We start from the raw sequence: 26,631 nt of genomic DNA on the forward strand, positions 1-26,631 counted from the left end.
TTGTTCTGGACCACCAAGTGTCAGTGTGTCATTGTTCTGGACCCCCAAGTGTCAGTGTGTCATTGTTCTGGACCCCCAAGTGTCAGGGTGTCATTGTTCTGGGACCCCCAAGTGTCAGTGTGTCATTGTTCTGGACCCCCAAGTGTCAGGGTGTCATTGTTCTGGACCCCCAAGTGTCAGGGTGTCATTGTTCTGGGACCCCCAAGTGTCAGTGTGTCATTGTTCTGGACCCCCAAGTGTCAGGGTGTCATTGTTCTGGGACCCCCAAGTGTCAGGGTGTCATTGTTCTGGACCCTCAAGTGTCAGGGTGTCATTGTTCTGGGACCCCCAAGTGTCAGTGTGTCATTGTTCTGGACCCCCAAGTGTCAGGGTGTCATTGTTCTGGACCCCCAAGTGTCAGTGTGTCATTGTTCTGGGACCCCCAAGTGTCAGCGTGTCATTGTTCTGATCCACCAAGTGTCAGTGTGTCATTGTTCTGTACCGCAAGTGTCAGTGTGTCATTGTTCTGGGACCCCCAAGTGTCAGGGTGTCATTGTTCTGGACCCCCAAGTGTCAGGGTGTCATTGTTCTGGACCCCCAAGTGTCAGTGTGTCATTGTTCTGGGACCCCCAAGTGTCAGGCTGTCATTGTTCTGGGACCCCCAAGTGTCAGGGTGTCATTGTTCTGGACCCCCAAGTGTCAGTGTGTCATTGTTCTGGACCCCCAAGTGTCAGGGTGTCATTGTTCTGGGACCCCCAAGTGTCAGGGTGTCATTGTTCTGGACCCCCAAGTGTCAGGGTGTCATTGTTCTGGACCCCCAAGTGTCAGTGTGTTATTGTTCTGGACCCCCAAGTGTCAGTGTGTCATTGTACTGGACCCCCAAGTGTCAGTGTGTCGTTGTTCTGGACCCCCAAGTGTCAGGGTGTCATTGTTCTGGGACCCCCAAGTGTCAGTGTGTCATTGTACTGGACCCCCAAGTGTCAGTGTGTCATTGTTCTGGGACCCCCAAGTGTCGGGGTGTCATTGTTCTGGGACCCCCAAGTGTCAGGGTGTTATTGTTCTGGGACCCCCAAGTGTCGGGGTGTCATTGTACTGGACCCCCAAGTGTCAGTGTGTCATTGTTCTGGGACCCCCAAGTGTCGGGGTGTCATTGTTCTGGGACCCCCAAGTGTCAGGGTGTCATTGTTCTGGGACCCCCAAGTGTCAGTGTGTCATTGTTCTGGGACCCCCAGGTGTCAGTGTGTCATTGTTCTGGACCCCCAAGTGTCGGGGTGTCGTTGTTCTGGGACCCCCAAGTGTCAGGGTGTCATTGTTCTGGACCACCAAGTGTCAGTGTGTCATTGTTCTGGGACCCCCAAGTGTCAGCGTGTCATTGTTCTGGACCCTCAAGTTTCAGGGTGTCATTGTTCTGGGACCCCCAAGTGTCAGGGTGTCATTGTTCTGGACCCCCAAGTGACAGGGTGTCATTGTTCTGGGACCCCCAAGTGTCGGGGTGTCATTGTTCTGGGACCCCCAAGTGTCGGGGTGTCATTGTTCTGGACCCCCAAGTGTCAGGGTGTCATTGTTCTGGACCCCCAAGTGTCAGGGTGTCATTGTTCTGGACCCCCAAGTGTCAGCGTGTCATTGTTCTGAACCACCAAGTGTCAGCGTGTCATTGTTCTGGACCCCCAGGTGTCGGGGTGTCATTGTTCTGGACCCCCAAGTGTCAGTGTGTCATTGTTCTGGACCCCCAAGTGTCAGTGTGTCATTGTTCTGGACCCCCAAGTGTCAGGGTGTCATTGTTCTGGACCCCCAAGTGTCAGGGTGTCATTGTTCTGAACCACCAAGTGTCAGTGTGTCATTGTTCTGGACCCCCAAGTGTCAGGGTGTCATTGTTCTGGGACCCCCAAGTGTCAGGGTGTCATTGTTCTGGACCCCCAAGTGTCAGTGTGTCATTGTTCTGGACCCCCAAGTGTCAGTGTGTCATTGTTCTGGACCCCCAAGTGTCAGTGTGTTATTGTACTGGACCCCCAAGTGTCAGTGTGTCATTGTTCTGGACCCCCAAGTGTCAGTGTGTCATTGTACTGGACCCCCAAGTGTCAGGGTGTCATTGTTCTGGGACCCCCAAGTGTCAGGGTGTCATTGTTCTGGGACCCCCAAGTGTCAGGGTGTCATTTTTCTGGGACCCCCAAGTGTCAGTGTGTCATTGTACTGGACCCCCAAGTGTCAGTGTGTCATTGTTCTGGGACCCCAAAGTGTCAGTGTGTCATTGTTCTGGACCGTCAAGTTTCAGGGTGTCATTGTTCTGGACCCCCAAGTTTCAGGGTGTCATTGTTCTGGGACCCCCAAGTGTCAGGGTGTCATTGTTCTGGGCCCCCAAGTGTCAGGGTGTCATTGTTCTGGGACCCCCAAGTGTTGGGGTGTCATTGTTCTGGGACCCCCAAGTGTCGTAGTGTCATTGTTCTGGGACCCCCAAAGTGTCAGGGTGTCATTGTTCTGGACCCCCAAGTGTCAGGGTGTCATTGTACTGAACCCCCAAGTGTCAGCGTGTCATTGTTCTGGACCCCCAAGTGTCGGGGTGTCATTGTTCTGGGACCCCCAAGTGTCGGGGTGTCATTGTTCTGGGACCCCCAAAGTGTCAGTTTGTCATTGTTCTGGGACCCCCAAGTGTCAGGGTGTCATTGTTCTGGGACCCCCAAGTGTCAGCGTGTCATTGTTCTGGACCCCCAAGTGTCGGGGTGTCATTGTTCTGGGACCCCCAAGTGTCGGGGTGTCATTGTTCTGGGACCCCCAAGTGTCGGGGTGTCATTGTTCTGGGACCCCCAAGTGTCGGGGTGTCATTGTTCTGGACCCCCAAGTGTCAGGGTGTCATTGTTCTGGACCCCCAAGTGTCAGGGTGTCATTGTTCTGGACCCCCAAGTGTCGGGGTGTCATTGTTCTGGGACCCCCAAGTGTCGGGGTGTCATTGTACTGGACCCCCAAGTGTCAGGGTGTCATTGTTCTGGGACCCCCAAGTGTCGGGGTGTCATTGTTCTGGGACCCCCAAGTGTCGGGGTGTCATTGTTCTGGACCCCCAAGTGTCAGTGTGTCATTGTTCTGGGACCCCCAAGTGTTGGGGTGTCATTGTTCTGGGACCCCCAAGTGTCGGGGTGTCATTGTTCTGGACCCCCAAGTGTCAGGGTGTCATTGTTCTAGATGAGAGATTTGGATGGACAACCAATAAAAAGAAGGATAGACAGAATGATGGAAATGTTGATGCTTCTCTTTGGTAATTGAAGTTGGTTTCCTATGTAGAGGACACATAGCGGGTCGCAGACAGTATCCATTACACACGGGATCCTCATTACATGTTCAGTGTAAGCTCCTGATTATTTGTAGACGATTAATTATTGAGGAGGGTCTCGGGGGATGGGAGCTTTGATGAGTTATTTATAGGGAAGGATCAGTACAATGTCTGAATACAACATGAAAAGTATCGTGATATCTCAGACAGTCCACCTTCATCCAGAACTTTTCTCTCCGAGGATATCCAAGGATACGGGTCATACAACCCTGGATTCCTCCAATATTCCATCAGTTCATCAAATGGCTCAGCCTTGCCCTCAGATGACATCTGTTTATATAAGTGATGTCACAGAGTTCTAGATCTGACAGGGTTAGTGATGTCATAGTGTTCTAGATCCTACAGGGTTAGTGATGTCATAGTGTTCTAGATCCTACAGGGTTATTGATGCATAGAGTTCTAGATCCTACAGGGTTAGTGATGACATAGAGTTCTAGATCCTAGAGGGTTAGTGATGTCATAGAGTTCTAGATCCTAGAGGGTTAGTGATGTCATAGAGTTCTAGATCCTACGGGGTTAGTGATGTCATAGAGTTCTAGATCCTAGAGGGTTAGTGATGTCATAGAGTTCTAGATCCTAAAGGTTTAGTGATGTAATAGAGTTCTAGATCCTACAGGGTTAGGGATGTCATGGAGTTCTAGATCCTATAGGGTTAGGGATGTCATAGCCAGCTGGTTTGCTGAAAATTTTGGGGAAATGTTTGATAATTTTGCTAATGCCACCCTTGAAGAACCCAGAAAGCACTCCAGGGTGCCACGGTACCTTGGTTGAAGAAGGATGTCATAGAGATCTAGCACCTGCAGGACTTTATAGGTGATGTCTGGGTTGTAGATACAGTTCAGCTTTATATGTGATGTCATGGAGGTCAGCCTTCCAGACATTCCAGTAACATTGAATCTCAGTTTGTTTTGTTCTTCTGCTGAACGTTGGCAATGGATGAACTGTCATAAAAGTTTAACGAAGCTAACCCTTAACAAAAAACAAACATTGGATCTGGTTGTATAGAGCAGATCTGTATTTGTATGTACAGAGTGATGAGAATCCAGATCTGGAAACCCAACATGGAAGCCTACGGGGGAAAAGAAGACTTTTATGTCACTTAGAAAGTCCTGAAACCCTTTCCTGGTCCTGGAGGGACTTGTCTGACATCCCAGCACAGAGCTACAGGATCATTTGAATGGAATTTATTAATGTTCCAGATTAGGGGAACATGAACTCATTTCAGATGAAGAGAGATCTTTGTGGAGCATTTATGATAGAATCGCTAATCCCGGGAGTCACAGTCTGCGCGCCTTCTGTCATTATCTCTCCTAGATTAATTATCTCATAAAATCCCCGTAATTAGATTCTTCTGAATTCTGAGGAAACAAAAGACAATACAAATGACACGGACGCTCCGTTCTCTTTCTGAAGCATTGTACAGGGGCCACACTGACTGAGAACAATGTACAGGGGCCACACTGACTGAGAACAATGTACAGGGGCCACACTGACTGAGAACAATGTACAGGGGCCTCACTGACTGAGAACAATGTACAGGGGCCACACTGACTGAGAACAATGTACAGGGGCCACACTGACTGAGAACAATGTACAGGGGCCACACTGACTGAGAACAATGTACAGGGGCCACACTGACTGAGAACAATGTACAGGGGCCTCACTGACTGAGAACAATGTACAGGGGCCACACTGACTGAGAACAATGTACAGGGGCCACACTGACTGAGAACAATGTACAGGGGCCACACTGACTGAGAACAATGTACAGGGGCCACACTGACTGAGAACAATGTACAGGGGCCACACTGACTGAGAACAATGTACAGGGGCTACACTGACTGAGAACAATGTACAGGGGCCACACTGACTGAGAACAATGTACAGGGGCCACACTGACTGAGAACAATGTACAGGGGCCACACTGACTGAGAACAAGGTACAGGGGCCACACTGACTGAGAATAATGTACAGGGGCCACACTGACTGAGAACAATGTACAGGGGCCACACTGACTGAGAAAAATGTACAGGGGCCACATTGACTGAGGGACAGGCCTAAGAATAATGTACAGGGGCCACACTGACTGAGGGACTGGCCTGAGAACAATGTAAAGGGGCCACACTGACTGAGAACAAGGTACAGGGGCCACACTGACTGAGAATAATGTACAGGGGCCATACTGACTGAGAAAAATGTACAGGGGCCACATTGACTGAGGGACAGGCCTGATTAAAGGGGCCACACTGACTGAGAATAATGTACAGGGGCCACACTGACTGAGAAAAAAGTACAGAGGCCACATTGACTGAGGGACAGGCCTGAGAACAATGTACAGGGCCACACTGACTGAGGGACTGGCCTGATTAAAGGGGCCACACTGACTGAGGGACTGGCCTGATGAAAGGGGCCACACTGACTGAGGGACTGGCCTGAGAACAATGTACAGTCGCCACACTGACTGAGGGACTGGCCTGAGAACAATGTACAGTCGCCACACTGACTGAGAACAATGTACAGGGGCCACACTGACTGAGAACAATGTACAGGGGCCACACTGACTGAGAACAATGTACAGGGGCCACACTGACTGAGAACAATGTACAGGGGCCACACTGACTGAGGGACTGGCCTGAGAACAATGTACAGGGGCCACACTGACTGAGAACAATGTACAGGGGCCACACTGACTGAGGGACTGGCCTTAGGGATGTTCCTGTGCTGTATATTTGATGGGGGGGGGGGTAGAAGTGGTGACCCTACAAGTCTTTGGTGTATATGGAATATTCTCCTGTATACGGAATTTTCTCCGGTGTATACAGAATATTTTCCTGTATATATGGAATATTTTCCGGTGTATACAGAATTTTCTCCCGTATACGGAATATTCTCCGGTGTATACGGAATAATCTCCGGTGTTTACGGAATATTCTGCGGCACTGATTTGGTTACACAGTTGTGAATCTGCAGATGAGCGATGGAATGGGTTGGGGGGAGAGGGGGAGGGGTGCGGAGGAATAACGAGATCTCCCCAGACGAGGGCAATGAAAAGACGTCTCTCATTACGAGGAAATTAGTTCTTCTGACAGAAGAAAGTGGAGAGACGCTCAGTGAGAATCCTAATCAGTCCCAATGTCTGGCATGCTGACAAATCTACACAACCCCTCCCCCAATGGAATCCTGAGAGCAAGCACAACCCCTCCTCCACTGGGCTCCTGAGAACCAACATAGCCCATCCCTCACCTGGATTCCTAAAAGGAGAAAACAGACCCTCCCCCTCACTGGGCTCCTGAGAACCAACTGAGCCCTTCCCCCACAGGGCTCCTGAGATTCAACCAAGCCCCCCCCCCCCCCCCCCCACTAGGCTCCTAAGATCCACCAAGCCATTTCCCCTCACTGGGCTCCTGAGATACAACTGTGCCCTTCCCCCACTGGGCTCCTGAGATCCAACCAAGCCCTTTTCCCTCACTGGGCTCCTGAGATCCAGCTGAGCCCTTTTCCCTCACTGGGCTCCTGAGATCCAGCTGAGCCCTTCTCCTTTTTGGGCTCCTTTTAGACAACATAAGCCCATCACCCTTTGGACTCTTCCCAGTCAATACAGCTCCCCTCTCACTGAGATCCTTAAATCCCCAAAAACCCTCCTCCACTGGGCCCCTGGTAAACAACATGGCCATTTGTTCTACCATAACACACAACGTGCCTTGTTGATTCCATACATCTTTATTGGTGGTATCATGGAGTGACATGGAGTATCTAATGGTGATATCTTGGACTGGCTGGTCTGGTGATGAAGGTTGATTGGCTGCTGTGAAACAAGGAAGATGGTGGCACACCACAGTGGAGTCAAAATCTTAGTTCTTTATTGTCACCATGCCAGACAAAAACACAGGAGCATAGTTGACGCGTTTCACACAAATCACTTGTGATTACTCATAATTGGCTGCTGTGATGACCTCTGGTCATAGTATGTATTGGTGGTATCTTGGACTGACTGGTCTGGTAAGTGAAGGTTGATCGGCTGCTCTGGCCTCCTCTGGTAATACTCGCTTGTGGAGGTCAGGCTTCTCTCTCTCCGGCATTTATCTCATGTTCCCTTTCAGGCGGCACGTTTAATTAAACCTCGCTAGTCACCTCTGTGCGGCAGGAAGATGAAGTGACGGCACACAATAACCACACGCTCCATTCGCACACATTCACATTTTTCATTTTACTAAAATGTCAGAGCGACAAGACTCATGATGGGATTTTTATGGCGCGTATTAAACAAAAGAAACATTTCTGCCCTTTGATTTCAAGTCTCTGGAAATGGATTTCGCCTGAGGTCTGAAATATGTAGTTAGTGGCTAACGGTGTCAATTAGATTGAGTCAGCCGAGGGGGGTCGTCACAGCGCACGTCTCTCTAGACATCATGGCGGGAAGCGGGATGAGTGTCATCTCAATAAATGAGTTTCATATGTCGATCAGCAACCAGAAATTAACTTCTTTATAATGCAGAAAAACTCTGCAAGATGTCTGCACTTCCTTTGGAATCCATCAGAAGGCCTGCCCATGCCCATGGCAGCTATGAAAAACCTTCTTATTGTGAGCACCATGGAAAGATCAGTCGCCATTCTCAGGGTGATCCAACTCAACCACCATCCAATGGAAATCTCTGTATTCTTATTTCATCCATCCCCGGTGATCAGCCTTAACACATAAATTCTTATATACATACTGTATGTGGCTCCCGAGAGACACTTCCCAAGTGATGACTTTTGAATGAGGACTCCTGAATGGTGGCTCCTGAGTGATGACTCCTGAATGATGACTCTGGAGAGATGGCTCCTGAGTGATGACTACTCTCCCGGTGATGACTCTTGAATGATGACTCTGGAGAGATGGCTCCTGAGTGATGACTACTCTCCTGGTGATGACTCTTGAATGATGACTCTGGAGAGATGGCTCCTGAGTGATGACTACTCTCCCGGTGATGACTCTTGAATGATGACTCTGGAGAGATGGCTCCTGAGTGATGACTACTCTCCTGGTGATGACTCTTGAATGATGGCTCCTGAGTGATGACTCCTGGTGATGACTCTTAAATGATGGCTTCCGAGTGATGACTCCTGGTGATGACTCTTTAGTAACGTCTCCAAGTGATAGTTCTGAGTGACAGCTTTTAAGTGACAGCTTCCAGTTTATGGTGCCTCCCAGTCTAGGACGCCTCCATTCCTGCCAATCACTATGTCATTATGGGAAAGAGCAGAACAAGCAACGATGGAAGCAATGGGGGATTCAGGTAATTTAGAGCGGGGCTTAAAATTGGCAACAGGTAATAAAGAGGAGGGATTTATGGTGGCAACAGATAATAAAGAGGAGGGATTTATGGTGGCAACAAATAATAAAGGGGGTTTATGGTGGTATCCGGTAATAAAGAGGAAAGGTTCTTCCAGTTACCAACGTAACCAATCAGATGCTCCCTTTCAATAAAGTTATATTATGATTGGATAAGCACATACTATACAGATTCAATGTGTCTAATGTCCAGGCTGAACATCACCAACCAAATGTAGACACACCCTCATTATACATCATCCCATCATTGTACATTGTCCCATCATCATACATCGCCCCATCATCATACATCATCCCATCATCATACATCATCCCATCATCATACATCATCCCATCATCATACATCATCCCATCATCATACATCGCCCCATCATCATACATCATCCCATCATCATACATCATCCCATCATCATACATCATCCCATCATCATACATCGCCCTATCATCATACATCATCCTTATGAATAGGAAGGTGGTGATGGGACAGAAGGGATTGGCTGAGCAGATGGGAACAGACACAACCACCGGAGGTGTAAATATTGCATTAGAAATCCTTCACCTGTTTGACGTCATAGGCCAGCAGGACATATCGCAGGTCTGGAGACACCGAATAGTGAGACGCTTTGAATGTTACCTGGAAGACAAAACAAGAGGAAGAAGTGGAATTACTGGAGGATGGAAGGTGGCAGAGGAACATCTACATTCTAGTGTTCTCATCACATTGCCGGGTCCAATATTCATAGATCTATGATGGCGCCTCCAGGGTGACACCAAGTATAAGGAATTCCTATTTGCTGCTGAGCAGATAGTGGGTGAAATGAGGAGATGACACAAGACAAGAGTCAACCACTATACTATGGACTTCATAGAGAGTAGAGGTCCAGGACAACAGAGGACTTATTGGGAACAAAAATGTGTAAAAATCTGGGAATGTTCATTGAAACCTCCGGATGGCTTTTCAGGGTTTGTAGAATAATTTTGAGGAGCCGAGTGACTTTCCCAAACTTAATTTTTTTAGTAAAATTATGGATTTTGCTTCTGGCAAAAATGTGTCCAAACTAGCAGTTTCACCGTCCCCAAATGTCACCCATTTCACTGGGACCTCTGTGCTGCCATTGACTCAATATGGTCCTTATATGGTCAGTGATGTCACCTTTGCTAATCTTGCGGGGGGGGTGGCCTGGGAGGTGACATTTGATTGGACTCAAGTGAGGAGTTCAGACATGTTTGTGAGTGGCAGTTTTTTTTTCTTTCGGCAGATTGGTGGACCTGGGTCATCATGACTGACATGGATCTGAAATGCTGAACGTCTCAATTGATGGTGGATTTACATTGTACATATAAATGAATAGGGGTAATTATTTTTATAGGGGGCTTCCACATTCTGATAAGCCCCCCAGCCACAGACCCCCACAACCACTGGGCCACGGTCCCCCCTGGCATGGTGCCTTCCCCCTCGTGTTGAGGGCATGTGGCCAAGAATGGTTCAGGGGTGAACACTTGTTTAATTCTTTCCTGGCCAGGCAGGCCGCATGCTTAGATAAGGGTCTAGTATGGAATTTGGGGGGACCCTACACACTTTTTTGTTTTTTCTTGGAGTCACCCTTAAAATTCATACTAGACATCAAGGTCCTGATATGAATTCTGGGGGGACCAAACTATTTTTTTACACTATCCCAGCTGTTTGTTTATATTCCCCACCAGTCAGGAATCACCTTTCATTAATAATTTTTGTCCCTTCCCACTATTTCTGACCCTCCAATAGTAATAATTTTGCCCCTCGGTCATTATGTCTGACCCCCCCCGCAGTGATAATCTTGGTCCCCCATCACTGTGCCTGACCCCCCCCCCCCCGCAGTGATAATCTTGGTCCCCCATCACTATGCCTGACCCCCCCCCGCAGTGATAATCTTGGTCCCCCATCACTATGTCTGACCCCCCCGCAGTGATAATCTTGGTCCCCCATCACTATGCCTGACCCCCCCCGCAGTGATAATCTTGGTCCCCCATCACTATGCCTGACCCCCCCCGCAGTGATAATCTTGGTCCCCCATCACTATGTCGGACCCCCCCCCACCCCCCGCAGTGATAATCTTGGTCCCCCATCACTATGTCTGACCCCCCGGCAGTGATAATCTTGGTCCCCCATCACTATGTCTGACCCCCCGCAGTGATAATCTTGGTCCCCCATCACTATGTCGGACCCCCCCCACCCCCCGCAGTGATCATCTTGGTCCCCCATCACTATGTCTGACCCCCCGCAGTGATAATATTGGTCCCCACATCACTATGTCGGACCCCCCCACCCCCCGCAGTGATAATCTTGGTCCCCCATCACTATGTCTGACCCCCCGCAGTGATAATCTTGGTCCCCCATCACTATGTCGGACCCCCCCACCCCCCGCAGTGATAATCTTGGTCCCCCATCACTATGTCTGACCCCCCGCAGTGATAATATTGGTCCCCCCATCACTATGTCGGACCCCCCCACCCCCCGCAGTGATAATCTTGGTCCCCTCATCACTATGTCTGACTCCCCAGCAGTGATAATCTTGGTCCCCCATCACTATGTCTGACCCCCCCACAGTGATAATCTTTGTCCCCCATCACTATGTCTGACCCCCCGCAGTGATAATATTGGTCCCCCCATCACTATGTCTGACCCCCCGCAGTGATAATATTGGTCCCCCCATCACTATGTCTGACCCCCCCGCAGTGATAATCTTGGTCCCCCCCATCACTATGTCTGACCCCCCAGCAGTGATCATCTTGGTCCCCCCATCACTATGTCTGACCCCCCCGCAGTGATAATCTTGGTCCCCCATCACTATGTCTGACCCCCCCGCAGTGATAATCTTGGTCCCCCCCATCACTATGTCTGACCCCCCAGCAGTGATCATCTTGGTCCCCCCATCACTATGTCTGACCCCCCCGCAGTGATAATCTTGGTCCCCCATCACTATGTCTGACCCCCCCGCAGTGATAATCTTGGTCCCCCATCACTATGTCTGACCCCCCGCAGTGATAATCTTGGTCCCCCATCACTATGTCGGACCCCCCCCACCCCCCGCAGTGATAATCTTGGTCCCCCATCACTATGTCTGACCCCCCCGCAGTGATAATCTTGGTCCCCCATCACTATGTCGGACCCCCCCCCACCCCCCGCAGTGATCATCTTGGTCCCCCCATCACTATGTCTGACCCCCCCGCAGTGATAATCTTGGTCCCCCATCACTATGTCTGACCCCCCGCAGTGATAATATTGGTCCCCCCATCACTATGTCGGACCCACCCCCACCCCCCGCAGTGATAATCTTGGTCCCCTCATCACTATGTCTGACCCCCCCGCAGTGATAATCTTGGTCCCCCCATCACTATGTCTGACCCCCCCGCAGTGATAATCTTGGTCCCCCCATCACTATGTCTGACCCCCCCGCAGTGATTATCTTGGTCCCCCCATCACTATGTCTGACCCCCCCCGCAGTGATAATCTTGGTCCCCCCATCACTATGTCTGACCCCCCGCAGTGATTTGATCCAGAGATTTGTGAAACTTACAAAGGTGGAGTTCTCCAGAAGTGTGGACATCTCGCTGCTTTCTACGTTCAATTTGAAGACGTAACCGTCCCGACTCTTGTAGACGACTTCATGTTCTGGAAGAGAGGAAATATTACCCATCATGCCTCAGAACCAAATTCTATCTATGTGCCTCCAATGCCTCTACATCCCATCTATGTGCCCCCACTGCCTCTACATCCCACTTATGTGCCCCCAATGCCTCTACATCCCATCTACGTGCATCTGATGCCTCTACATCCCATCTATGTGCCCCCAATGCCTCTGCATCCCACTTATGTGCCCCCAATGCCTCTACATCCCACTTATGTGCCCCCAATGTCTCTACATCCCATCTATGTGCCCCCAATGCCTCTACATCCCACTTATGTGCCCCCAATGCCTCTACATCCCATCTACGTGCATCTGATGCCTCTACATCCCATCTATGTGCCCCCAATGCCTCTGCATCCCACTTATGTGCCCCCAATGCCTCTACATCCCACTTATGTGCCCCCAATGTCTCTACATCCCATCTATGTGCCCCCAATGCCTCTACATCCCACTTATGTGCCCCCAATGCCTCTACATCCCATCTACGTGCATCTGATGCCTCTACATCCCATCTATGTGCCCCCAATGCCTCTACATCCCATCTATGTGCCCCCAATGCCTCTACATCCCACTTATGTGCCCCCAATGCCTCTACATCCCATCTACGTGCATCTGATGCCTCTACATCCCATCTATGTGCCCCCAATGCCTCTACATCCCATCTATGTGCCCCCAATGCCTCTACATCCCACTTATGTGCCCCCAATGCCTCTACATCCCATCTATGTGCCCCCAATGCCTCTACATCCCACTTATGTGCCCCCAATGCCTCTACATCCCATCTACGTGCATCTGATGCCTCTACATCCCATCTATGTGCCCCCAATGCCTCTACATCCCACTTATGTGCCCCCAATGCCTCTACATTCCATCTACGTGCATCTGATGCCTCTACATCCCATCTATGTGCCCCCAATGCCTCTGCATCCCACTTATGTGCCCCCAATGCCTCTACATCCCACTTATGTGCCCCCAATGCCTCTACATCCCATCTATGTGCCCCCAATGCCTCTACATCCCACTTATGTGCCCCCAATGCCTCTACATCCCATCTATATGCCCCCAATGCCTCTACATCCCACTTATGTGCCCCCAATGCCTCTACATCCCATCTATGTGCCCCCAATGCCTCTACATCCCACTTATGTGCCCCCAATGCCTCTACATCCCATCTACGTGCATCTGATGCCTCTACATCCCATCTATGTGCCCTCTATGTCTCTACATCCCACTTATGTGCCCCCAATGATTCTACATCCCATCTATGTGCATCCGATGCCTCTACTTCCCATCTATGTGCCCCCAATGCCTCTACATCCCATCTACGTGTATCCGACACCTCTACATCCCATCTATGTGCCCCCTATGTCTCTACATCCCATCTATGTGCCCCCAATGCCTCTACATCCCACTTATGTGCCCCCAATGTCTCTACATTCCACTTATGTGCCCCCAATGCCTCTACACCCCATCTATGTGCATCCAATGCCTCTACATCCCATCTATGTGCCCCCAATGCCTCTACATCCCATCTATGTGCCCCCAATGCCTCTACATCCCATCTACGTGCCCCCAATGCCTCTACATCCCATCTATGTGCATCCGATGGCTCTACATCCAATCTATGTGCCCCCAATGTCTCTACATCCCATCTATGTACCCCCAATGTCTCTACATCCCATCTATATGCCCCCAATGTCTCTACATCCCATCTATGTGCCCCTAATGTCTCTACATCCCATCTATGTGCCCCCAATGTCTCTGCATCCCACTTATGTGCCCCCAATGCCTCTACATCCCATCTATGTGCCCCCAATGCCTCTACATTCCGTATATATTCCCCCTAATGTCTCCACATCCCATCTATGTGCCCCCAATGCCTCTACATCCCGTATATGTTCCCCCTAATGTCTCTACATCCCATCTATGTGCCCCCAATGCCTCTACATCCCGTATATGTTCCCCCTAATGTCTCTACATCCCATCTATGTGCCCTCAATGCCTATAAATGCCGAAAACTATAGGAGTGGGTGGAGACAAAAACAGTCCCCCTGCACAAGGAGGGAGGACAGCAGTGGGTGGTCTTTATTATAGGAAATCTCACATTGAATTACTGCACAGATCTGGGAGAAGATTCCGGAAGAAGTCACATGACCGATGGATTTATTATCCCGGAGTTCAGATTTTATTATTGACATAAAATACTTATAAATAATTCAGAGGTCACCCGACAGTTTATATCATAAGATCCCATATACAGTATTATAATATTAGTGTGTGACTGTGGGGGGACATTAGAGTGTAAGCTCCTCTGGTGTAAAGAATGACATGAACAGAACAGTGATGCATGCCTTGTGTACAGAGCTATGGACTATGTTGGTGCTATAATAAATGACAGTCATACAGATCTGGGTAGTGGGATTCTCTCCTGTATGGGGTCCTGACCATCCATGAAATACAATTTCCTCCATTTCTTAAAGGGACAGTCACTCTCTTGCTCTGACCCGCAGTGCTCCAGTGCTGATTTGTGTTTCAGCTGGTCAGGGGCGCAGTATTCAGCCAGGGCGTGTCACGGAACTATGAGGACACATTATCATCCATCAATGATGGTCCGTGAAACCACTAAATCACCACCATTCTGACCAATCAGAATAATTTCCCACACACACCATCATAGTGATCCATAATAAGTGACTTTTGTGTCCAGATGATCCAATCCCAGATTGACCTGATTCCAGGGAATAACAAGGAGTATTGTTGGGATAAGAAGAGGACACCCTGTGTCAGCTCCACCTGTTAATGAGACTCCACCAGCTGATAATGGATGTGTGGAATTCGGGAGTGTGAAGGATTATGAGCGTCATGAAGTGACCAACCGCCTGCCTGTCCTCATTTACATAATTGGTGGCCGGCTCATGTCTGGTTTGATGAATAGCAAGTGTCACTCAGTCCTGGCCAGGCTTGTCCCTCACACGTATGGAGCAGTCCATCATTCTCCAAAGCTGACAACATTCTCCATAAAAAGTCATCAAAAATACCGACTGAGACATAAAGTCAGAAGAGATTTGTATTCAATGTTCCGATATTGTGCAGTGAGCAGAGTTCAGAGGACGTGCCAAGAATGAGGATGTCCCTGTACTGCCTGCGAGGAGAGGGAAACCTCAACTCCACCTGGAAATTCACCAAACATGTCATGCTATGAGAGAGTATTGTCAGAATACAACCCTAGACATCCAGACAGAAATATGAGAGGCCCATGAAACCTCCCAGAGGGCCACAATCAGCCACATTGTTCTCAGGCCTTGGAGGCAGCTTATTGTGAATAAAGGAACCACTGCACCACCATTACAGTTCAGGTCATCTTCATCATCTTCATTATCTCTGTCTTCTACATCACTTATATCATCATTGTCATCTTTATCTTCATCATCACCAGCTTCATCTTCATCAACTCCATCTACTTCTTCATCACCTATATCCTCATCTTTATCATCATCATCATCATCATCACCTGTATCATATTCTTTACCATCATCATCACCTATATCATCATCATCATCATCATCATCACCTATGTCACCATATTTATCTCTATTATGATCATCATCTTCCTCAACTAGATCACCATCTTCATCGTCTGCCTCATCTTCACCTTCATCATCCTCATCATTTTCATCATCACATATCTGCTTCTGTTTACCATCGTGCACATTCCCAGACTGGCAGTGAACTCAGATCACTCATCGCCTCATACAAGTCTGGCAGTAAACAGATTGGGTCGATTTATTATTTCTGATTCTCTTGTGTCACTACCATTGAAGGTCCTTAAAGGGGAACTATAAGAGTTTCAAACCTTTATGAATTGATGTTTTATTTGTGTTTTTGCACTATATAAATTCAGTCTTTGTATCAGAAATAAGCTGCTCACCCATGACAAAGGATTCCCAGAGTCTGCAGGTTATCTAAAGAGTAAGAAACATCTCTGATTCTCTGTCTTGTGTGTGTGTATAGTTTGAGTTATTGTGCTCTGTAAACATTTAGCTTTTTATAACAGTTAAGCGAAGGACAGCCTGGAAAACATGTGAAAATGAGCCAAGAGCACCATCCGGTGGAAGAAATACATTGCTCCAAGTAACAAAATCCCTCTACTCCATTACCTCTCACATGGAAAGGGTGCTGGCCCTGCATGAAGCATAAAGTGAAAAGTCTGGATGGCCGCACTCCCATAAAATCACCTTTATTGATCCATGATAGAAAAAGGACAATCCATACAGCAATGGGGGTACAAATACAGCACAGCTGACGCGTTTCACACCTTCCCTGGTGCTTAGTCATAACTAAAATAATAAGCTGAAGCAAATTTATATATACTGTATACATTGACATGCAATTAATTTTGAAATGAATTGCATATGAGCTATTTGCATATGTCAATGTATATATAACTTTGCTTCAGCTTATTATTTTAGTTATGACTAAGCACCAGGGAAGGTGTGAAACGCGTCAGCTGTGCTGTATTTGTACCCCCATTGCTGTATGGATTGTCGTTTTTCTATCATGGATCAATATAGGTGATTTTATGGGAGCCCTTTATCCAGGGGATGGATAGAAGACCGCATCATATTCTTATGCAATATTTCTTATTTACCATTTTTTTTTTTTTTTTTAGTCCAGACTATAATTGATAAAATATAAATAAAACTCGCAGGTGAGTGGCACAAGAAGGCATTTAGCCTTATTAGGCTGGTGGCATGGGCAAGTGGGGTGGCACGGGAAGGTGGGAAGTACAGGAAGGTAGGTGGCACAGTAAGGTGGGTGGTACAGCAAGGCAGGAAGTGCTGGCAAGTGGTGGCACAGTATGGTGGGTAGGCTGGCAGGTGGCATTGAAAGCAGGCAGGCAGCACAGGAAGGTGGATGGTACAAGAAGATAGTGCTAGGGGGCATGTGGTACTGGAAAGAAAGTGGCACTGGCAGGTGGGTGGCCCAGATAGGTAGGTGGTTCAGCAAGCAGGTAGAACTTGCAGGTGGTTTGCCAAGGAAAGTAGGTGGCATTGAAGATAGAAGGTACAGGAAGGTAGGTTGCATGAAAGGCAGATGGCACAGGAAAGCTGGTGACACTAGTAGGTGAGTGAAACAGAAAGGTAGATGGTACAGGAAGCAGGTAGAACTGGCAGGTGGTCTGTACAGTAAGTTAGGTGGTATGGAAGGTGGGGAGCACTGGCAGGTGGGTAGCACTGGCAGGTGGTACAGAAAGGTGGGTAGCACTGGCAGGCGGATTGTACAGCAAGGTGGGTAGTACCGGCAGGCGGGTGGTACAGGAAGGTGGGGAGCACTGGAAGGCAGGTGGTACAGGAAGGTGTGTAGCACTGGCAGGCAGGTGGTACAGGAAGGTGGGTAGCACTGGCAGGCAGGTGGTACAGGAATGTGGGTAGCACTGGCAGGCGGTACAGGAAGTTGGGTAGCACTGACAGGCAGGTGGTACAGGAAGGTGGGTAGCACTGGCAGGCAGGTGGTACAGGAAGGTGTGCAGCACTGGCAGGCAGGTGGTACAGGAAGGTGGGTAGCACTGGCAGGCAGGTGGTACAGGAATGTGGGTAGCACTGGCAGGCGGTACAGGAAGTTGGGTAGCACTGACAGGCAGGTGGTACAGGAAGGTGGGTAGCACTGGCAGGCAGGTGGTACAGGAAGGTGGGTAGCACTGGCAGGCGGTTCAGGAAGTTGGGTAGCACTGACAGGCAGGTGGTACAGGAAGGTGGGTAGCACTGGCAGGCAGGTGGTACAGGAAGGTGGGTAGCACTGGCAGGCGGTACAGGAAGTTGGGTAGCACTGGCAGGCAGGTGGTACAGGAAGGTGGGTAGCACTGGCAGACAGGTGGTACAGGAAGGTGGGTAGCACTGGCAGGCAGGTGGTACAGGAAGGTGGGTAGCACTGGCAGGCAGGTGGTACAGGAAGGTGGGTAGCACTGGCAGACAGGTGGTACAGGAAGGTGGGTAGCACTGGCAGGCAGGTGGTACAGCAAGGTGGGTAGCACTGGCAGGCAGGTGGTACAGGAAGGTGGGTAGCACTGGCAGGCAGGTGGTACAGGAAGGTTGGCAGCACTGGCAGGCAGGTGGTACAGGAAGGTGGATAGCACTGGCAGGCAGGTGGTACAGGAAGGTGGGTAGCACTGGCAGGCAGGTGGTACAGGAAGGTGGGCAGCACTGGCAGGCAGGTGGTACAAGAAGGTGGGTAGATCTGGCAGGGCAGTGGTACAGGAAGGTGGGTAGCACTGGCAGGCAGGTGGTACAAGAAGGTGGGTAGATCTGGCAGGGCAGTGGTACAGGAAGGTGGGTAGCACTGGCAGGCAGGTGGTACAGGAATGTGGGTAGCACTGGCAGGTGGTACAGGAAGGTGGGTAGCACTGGCAGGTCGGTGGTACAGGAAGGTGGGTAGCACTGGCAGGCAGGTGGTACAGGATGGTGGGTAGCACTGGCAGGTCAGTGGTACAGGAAGGTGGGTAGTACTGGCAGGCAGGTGGTACAAGAAGGTGGGTAGCACTGGCAGGCAGGTGGTACAGGAAGGTGGGTAGCACTGGCAGGCACGTGGTACAGGAAGGTGGATAGCACTGACAGGCAGGTGGTACAGGAAGGTGGGTAGCACTGGCAGGCAGGTGGTACAGGAAGGTGGTTAGCACTGGCAGGCGGTACAGGATGTTGGGTAGCACTGGCAGGCAGGTGGTACAGGAAGGTGGGTAGCACTGGCAGGCAGGTGGTACAGGAAGGTGGGTAGCACTGGCAGGCAGGTTGTACAGGAAGGTGGGTAGCACTGGCAGACAGGTGGTACAGGAAGGTGGGTAGCACTGGCAGGCAGGTGGTAAGGGAAGGTGGATAGCACTGGCAGGCAGGTGGTACAGGAAGGTGGGTAGCACTGGCAGGTCGGTGGTACAGGGAGGTGGATAACACTGGTAGGTCGGTGGTACAGGTAGAAAGGTGGCACAGAAGGTAGGCAGTACAGGAAAGCAGATGGCACAGGCAGATGGGGGGCTGGGTGTTGCGTCTGGCCTTGACCTAGGGGCCCCGCATGTGATGCGCCATCCTGTGATGGGTAATTTCATCATATTCTGGAATTATGAACTCACAGGGAAACGTGGATCTCATATTTGTTGGGGAAGTAATAAGATGTTAGTAAATTGTGACAAGCATCTGTCATTCCCTCCACACATGTCATCATTCCCCCAGGAATTTCCAGGTCTGGTTCCCTAATCCGATGGTTCGTGTTGTTCCAGCGAAACTGTAAGTTTGAAATGTGTGATTCATAAAACCTCTGGAATTGTGCGACTTTTCTCCAATCTCCATTATGTGACATGGAACGCTCTCCTCTAATTAACTGGACTTTTCCGATCATCAATTCTGCAAAATACCGTCTGGGCCCTTCCTGAAATTCATTTGTTACAGAAGAAATATTGATGGAGGATGAAGAGGAGGAATTGTTCTACAAGTTCTGGAGATGGAGAAATATTTCTGATCTCCAATTGTTTCCTTCCAGGACACAGGGTGTGCCATATGGTGGTACTGGGCACACTGAGCAGATTGCTGGCATCTTCCATAGAGAAGGGGTGGTAGAAAACTTCCCCCCAGGATGATCTCTGATTGTTGTCTATAAACATTGCTTGCTGATGACCAAAGGATGAACCTGATATGAGAGGCAGTGTGTGTGCAGTGCTGACTGTACTGTCATCTCTACCGAGGTGTACAGTGATCGGAGAGCTGAACCCAAATCCCCGGTACTGAGGTGCCTGGGTCTATCCTGGTATAGTGATCAGAGAGCTGAACCCAAATCCCCGGTACTGAGGTGTCTGGGTCTATCCTGGTATAGTGATCAGAGATCTGAACCCAAATCCCCGGTACTGAGGTGTCTGGGTCTATCCTGGTATAGTGATCAGAGATCTGAACCCAAGTCCCTGGTACTGAGGTGTCTGGGTCTATCCTGGTATAGTAATCAGAGACTGGAGCCCAAATCCTCAGTACTGAGGTGTCTGGGTCTATCCTGGTATAGTGATCAGAGACTGGAGCCCAAATCCCTGGTACTGAGGTACCTGGGTCTATCCTGGTATAGTGATCAGAGATCTGAACCCAAATCCCCGGTACTGAGGTGTCTGGGTCTATCCTGGTATAGTGATCAGAGACTGGAGCCCAAATCCCTGGTACTGAGGTATCTGGGTCTATCCTGGTACAGTGATCAGAGATTTGAACCCAAATCCCCGGTACTGAGGTGTCTGGGTCTATCCTGGCATAATGATCAGAGAACTGAATCCAAATCCTCGGTTCTGAGGTGTCTGAGTCTATCCTGGTATAGTGATCAGAGATCTGAACCCAAATCCCCGGTACTGAGGTATCTGGGTCTATCCTGGTATAGTAATCAGAGACTGGAGCCCAAATCCCTGGTACTGAGGTATCTGGGTCTATCCTGGTATAGTGATTAGAGATCTGAACCCAAATCCCCGGTACTGAGGTGTCTGGGTCTATCCTGGTATAGTGATCAGAGAGCTGAACCCAAATCCCCGGTACTGAGGTGTCTGGGTCTATCCTGGTATAATGATCAGAGAGCTGAACCCAAATCCCTGGTACTGAGGTGTCTGGGTCTATCCTGGTATAGTGATCAGAGAGCTGAACCCAAGTCCCCGGTACTGAGGTGTCTGGGTCTATCCTGGTATAGTGATCAGAGACTGCAGCCCAAATCCCCGGTACTGAGGTGTCTGGGTCTATCCTGGTATAGTGATCAAAGATCTGAACCCAAATCCCCGTTACTGAGGAGTCTGGGTCTATCCTGGTATAGTGATCAGAGACTACAGCCCAAATCCCCGGTACTGAGGTGTCTGGGTCTATCCTGGTATAGTGATCAGAGATCTGAACCCAATTCCCCGGTACTAAGGGCCTGGGTCTGTCCTGGTATAGTGATCAGAGATCTGAACCCAAATTCCCGGTACTGAGGTGTCTGGGTCTATCCTGGTAAAGTGATCAGAGATCTGAACCCAAATCCCCAGTACTGAGGTGTCTGGGTCTATCCTGGTATAGTGATCAGAGAGCTGAACCCAAATCCCCGGTACTGAGGTGTCTGGGTCTATCCTGGTATAGTGATCACAGACTGCAGCCCAAATCCCCGGTACTGAGGTGTCTGGGTCTATCCTGGTATAGTGATCAGAGATCTGAACCCAAATCCCCGGTACTGAGGTGTCTGGGTCTGTCCTAGTATAGAGATCAGAGATCTGAACCCAAATCCCCGGTACTGAGGTGTCTGGGTAAATCCTGGTATAGTGATCAGAGAGTTGAACCCAAATCCCCGGTACTGAGGTGTCTGGGTCTATCCTGGTATAGCGATCAGAGAGCTGAACCCAAATCCCCGGTACTGAGGTGTCTGGGTGTATCCTGGTATAGTGATCAGAGATCTGAACCCAAATCCCTGGTACTGAGGTGTCTGGGTCTATCCTGGTATAGTGATCAGAGAGACTACAGCCCAAATCCCCGGTACTGAGGTGTCTGGGTCTATCCTGGTATAGTGATCAGAGAGCTGAACCCAAATCCCTGGTACTGAGGTGTCTGGGTCTATCCTGGTATAGTGATCAGAGATCTGAAGCCAAATCCCTGGTATTGAGGTGTCTGGGTCTATCCTGGTATAGTGATCAGAGACTGCAGCCCATATCCCTGGTACTGAGGTATCTGGGTCTATCCTGGTATAGTGATCAGAGATCTGAACCCAAATCCCTGGTACTGAGGTGTCTGGGTCTATACTGGTATAGTGATCAGAGACTGGAGCCCAAATCCCTGGTACTGAGGTATCTGGGTCTATCCTGGTACAGTGATCAGAGATTTGAACCCAAATCCCCGGTACTGAGGTGTCTGGGTCTATCCTGGCATAATGATCAGAGAACTGAATCCAAATCCCCGGTTCTGAGGTGTCTGAGTCTATCCTGGTATAGTGATCAGAGATCTGAACCCAAATCCCCGGTACTGAGGTGTCTGGGTCTATCTGATATAGTGATCAGAGATTGGAGACCAAATCCCTGGTACTGAGGTATCTGGGTCTATCCTGGTACAGTGATCAGAGATCTGAATCCAAATCCCCAGTACTGAGGTGTCTGGGTCTATCCTGGTATAGTAATCAGAGACTGGAGCCCAAATCCCTGGTACTGAGGTATCTGGGTCTATCCTGGTATAGTGATCAGAGATCTGAACCCAAATCCCCGGTACTGAGGTGTCTGGGTCTGTCCTGGTATAGTGATCAGAGATCTGAACCCAAATCCCCGGTACTGAGGTGTCTGGGTAAATCCTGGTATAGTGATCAGAGATCTGAACCCAAATCCCTGGTACTGAGGTGTCTGGGTCTATCCTGGTATAGTGATCAGAGAGCTAAACCCAAATACCTGGTACTGAGGTGTCTGGGTCTATCCTGGTATAGTGATCAGAGACTGCAGCCCATATCCCCGGTACTGAGGTGTCTGGGTCTATCCTGGTATAGTGATCAGAGAGCTGAACCCAAATCCCTGGTACTGAGGTGTCTGGGTCTATCCTGGTATAGTGATCAGAGATCTGAAGCCAAATCCCTGGTATTGAGGTGTCTGGGTCTATCCTGGTATAGTGATCAGAGACTGCAGCCCATATCCCTGGTACTGAGGTATCTGGGTCTATCCTGGTATAGTGATCAGAGATCTGAACCCAAATCCCTGGTACTGAGGTGTCTGGGTCTATACTGGTATAGTGATCAGAGACTGCAGCCCATATCCCCGGTACTGAGGTGTCTGGGTCTATCCTGGTATAGTGATCAGAGATCTGAACCCAAATCCCTGGTACTGAGGTGTCTGGGTCTATCCTGGTATAGTGATCAGAGACTGCAGCCCATATCCCTGGTACTGAGGTGTCTGGGTCTATCCTGGTATAGTGATCAGAGATCTGAACCCAAATCCCCGGTACTGAGGTGTCTGAGTCTATCCTGGTATGGTGATCAGAGACTGGAGCCCAAATCCCCGGTACTGAGGTGTCTGGGTCTATCCTGGTATACTGATCAGAGACTGGAGCCCAAATCCCCGGTACTGAGGTGTCTTGGTCTATCCTGGTATAGTGATCAGAGATCTGAACCCAAATCCCCGGTACTGAGGTGTCTGGGTGTATCCTGGTATAGTGATCAGAGACTGGAGCCCAAATCCCCGGTACTGAGGTGTCTGGGTCTATCCTGGTATAGTGATCAGAGATCTGAACCCAAATCCCCGGTACTGAGGTGTCTGGGTCTATCCTGGTATAGTGATCAAAGATCTGAACCCAAATCCCCGTTACTGAGGAGTCTGGGTCTATCCTGGTATAGTGATCAGAGACTACAGCCCAAATCCCCGGTACTGAGGTGTCTGGGTCTATCCTGGTATAGTGATCAGAGATCTGAACCCAAATCCCCGGTACTGAGGTGTCTGGGTAAATCCTGGTATAGTGATCAGAGAGTTGAACCCAAATCCCCGGTACTGAGGTGTCTGGGTCTATCCTGGTATAGCGATCAGAGAGCTGAACCCAAATCCCTGGTACTGAGGTTTCTGGGTCTATCCTGGTATAGTGATCAGAGAGCTAAACCCAAATCCCCGGTACTGAGGTGTCTGGGTCTGTCCTGGTATAGTGATCAGAGATCTGAAGCCAAATCCCTGGTACTGAGGTTTCTGGGTCTATCCTGGTATAGTGATCAGAGAGCTAAACCCAAATCCCCGGTTCTGAGGTATCTGGGTCTATCCTGGTATAGTGATCAGAGACTGCAGCCCATATCCCCGGTACTGAGGTGTCTGGGTCTATCCTGGTATAGTGATCAGAGAGCTGAACCCAAATCCCTGGTACTGAGGTGTCTGGGTCTATCCTGGTATAGTGATCAGAGACTGCAGCCCATATCCCTGGTACTGAGGTGTCTGGGTCTATCCTGGTATAGTGATCAGAGATCTGAACCCAAATCCCTGGTACTGAGGTGTCTGGGTCTATCCTGGTATAGTGATCAGAGACTGCAGCCCATATCCCTGGTACTGAGGTGTCTGGGTCTATCCTGGTATAGTGATCAGAGATCTGAACCCATATCCCCGGTACTGAGGTGTCTGGGTCTATCCTGGTATAGTGATCAGAGACTGGAGCCCAAATCCCCGGTACTGAGGTGTCTGGGTCTATTCTGGTATAGTGATCAGAGATCTGAACCCAAATCCCCGGTACTGAGGTGTCTGGGTCTATCCTGGTATAGTGATCAGAGATCTGAACCCAAATCCCCGGTACTGAGGTGTCTGGGTCTATCCTGGTATAGTGATCAGAGATCTGAACCCAAATCCCCGGTACTGAGGTGTCTGGGTCTATCCTGGTATAGTGATCAGAGATCTGAACCCAAATCCCCGGTACTGAGGTGTCTGGGTCTATCCTGGTATAGTGATCAGAGATCTGAACCCAAATCCCTGGTACTGAGGTGTCTGGGTCTATCCTGGTATAGTGATCAGAGAGATGAACCCAAATCCCCGGTACTGAGGTGTCTGGGTCTATCCTGGTATAGTGATCAGATAGCTGAACCCAAATCCCCGGTACTGAGGTGTCTGGGTCTATCCTGGTATAGTGATCAGATAGCTGAACCCAAATCCCCGGTACTGAGGTGTCTGGGTCTATCCTGGTATAGTGATCAGAGAGCTAAACCCAAATCCCTGGTACTGAGGTGTCTGGGTCTATCCTGGTATAGTGATCAGAGATCTGAACCCAAATCCCCGGTACTGAGGTGTCTGGGTCTATCCTGGTATAGTGATCAGATAGCTGAACCCAAATCCCCGGTACTGAGGTGTCTGGGTCTATCCTGGTACTGAGGTATCGGACTCTATTTCTGGTGTTGTTGCAGAGATTCTGGTTATTCCGCCTCGGCTCTACGGTTCTAGTGTATAAAACACACATGGCCAAGATTGCATTCCCTTGAAGATTCCAGTAAAGATAAATATTGTACAGGCAGAATAAAGATGATGAAGAGGTGGGGGAGGGGGTAGCACAAGTATGGAGAGAAGAGAGTAATGAGAGTGTGAAGAGAGAAGACAGCTTGCCCCCGTTTAGTCTCTGCAGACATCAATGTCACTCGGGAAATGTGAGCACTCTGCTGGGGATGGTTTGTTCCAGCATGCCTCCTTCTCTGATATGGGGGAGGGGTGAATGGAATTCACTACCCAGAGAAGATGATCAAATTTTACAGAGCACTCAGCTTGGAAATATACACCCCAAAATCAGTAGCTTGGGCCCTAAAATAGATCTGACCCGAAATCAGTGACCTGGGCCCTAAAATAGATCTGACCCGAAATCAGTGACCTGGGCCCTAAAATAGATCTGACACAAAATCAGTGACCTGGGCCCAAAAATAGATCTGACACAAAATCAGTGACCTGGGCCCAAAAATAGATCTGACACAAAATCAGTGACCTGGGCCCGAAAATAGATCTGACCCGAAATCAGTGACCTGGGCCCTAAAATAGATCTGACCCGAAATCAGTGACCTGGGCCTTAAAATAGATCTGACCCGAAATCAGTGACCTGGGCCTTAAAATAGATCTGACCCGAAATCAGTGACCTGGGCCTGAAAATAGATCTGACACAAAATCAGTGACCTGGGCCCAAAAATAGATCTGATCCAAAATCAGTGACCTGGGCCTGAAAATAGATCTGACCCGAAATCAGTGACCTGGGCCTGAAAATAGATCTGATCCAAAATCAGTGACCTTGGCCTGAAAATAGATCTGACACAAAATCAGTGACCTTGGCCTGAAAATAGATCTGATCCAAAATCAGTGACCTGGGCCTGAAAATAGATCTGACACAAAATCAGTGACCTGGGCCCAAAAATAGATCTGACACAAAATCAGTGACCTGGGCCCTAAAATAGATCTGACACAAAATCAGTGACCTGGGCCTGAAAATAGATCTGATCCAAAATCAGTGACCTGGGCCTGAAAATAGATCTGATCCAAAATCAGTGACCTGGGCCTGAAAATAGATCTGACCCAAAATCAGTGACCTGGGCCCTAAAATAGATCTGACCCGAAATCAGTGACCTGGGCCTGAAAATAGATCTGACACAAAATCAGTGACCTGGGCCTGAAAATAGATCTGACACAAAATCAGTGACCTGGGCCCTAAAATAGATCTGACCCGAAATCAGTGACCTGGGCCTGAAAATAGATCTGACACAAAATCAGTGACATGGGCCAAGAAATAGAGAGCTGTGTTGGCTAATGGTGTCCGAAAAGTGAACATATTATAACTGTTCATGGTGCTGAAGCCATGTCCTCCACACCTAATAATGGAACATTACTCCTG

At 49.4% G+C, this 26,631-nt stretch overlaps 1 protein-coding gene across 1 annotated transcript in view; it reads right to left on the reverse strand.

Moving 5' to 3' along the window:
* The window catches only part of DPP10 (dipeptidyl peptidase like 10), a 286,712-nt gene that overhangs the window by 103,950 nt on the left and 156,131 nt on the right, over positions 1-26,631 (reverse strand). The window contains exons 4-5 of the mRNA XM_073634583.1: positions 12,194-12,288; positions 9,196-9,270 (exon numbers count right to left, since the gene is read on the reverse strand). Of these exons, the coding sequence (XP_073490684.1) occupies positions 9,196-9,270; positions 12,194-12,288 (170 nt within the window). The remainder of the gene's footprint in view (positions 1-9,195; positions 9,271-12,193; positions 12,289-26,631) is intronic.

Source organism: Aquarana catesbeiana, linkage group LG06 (assembly GCF_042186555.1).
Source record: "Aquarana catesbeiana isolate 2022-GZ linkage group LG06, ASM4218655v1, whole genome shotgun sequence".
In the NCBI taxonomy this organism is placed as follows: domain Eukaryota; kingdom Metazoa; phylum Chordata; class Amphibia; order Anura; family Ranidae; genus Aquarana; species Aquarana catesbeiana.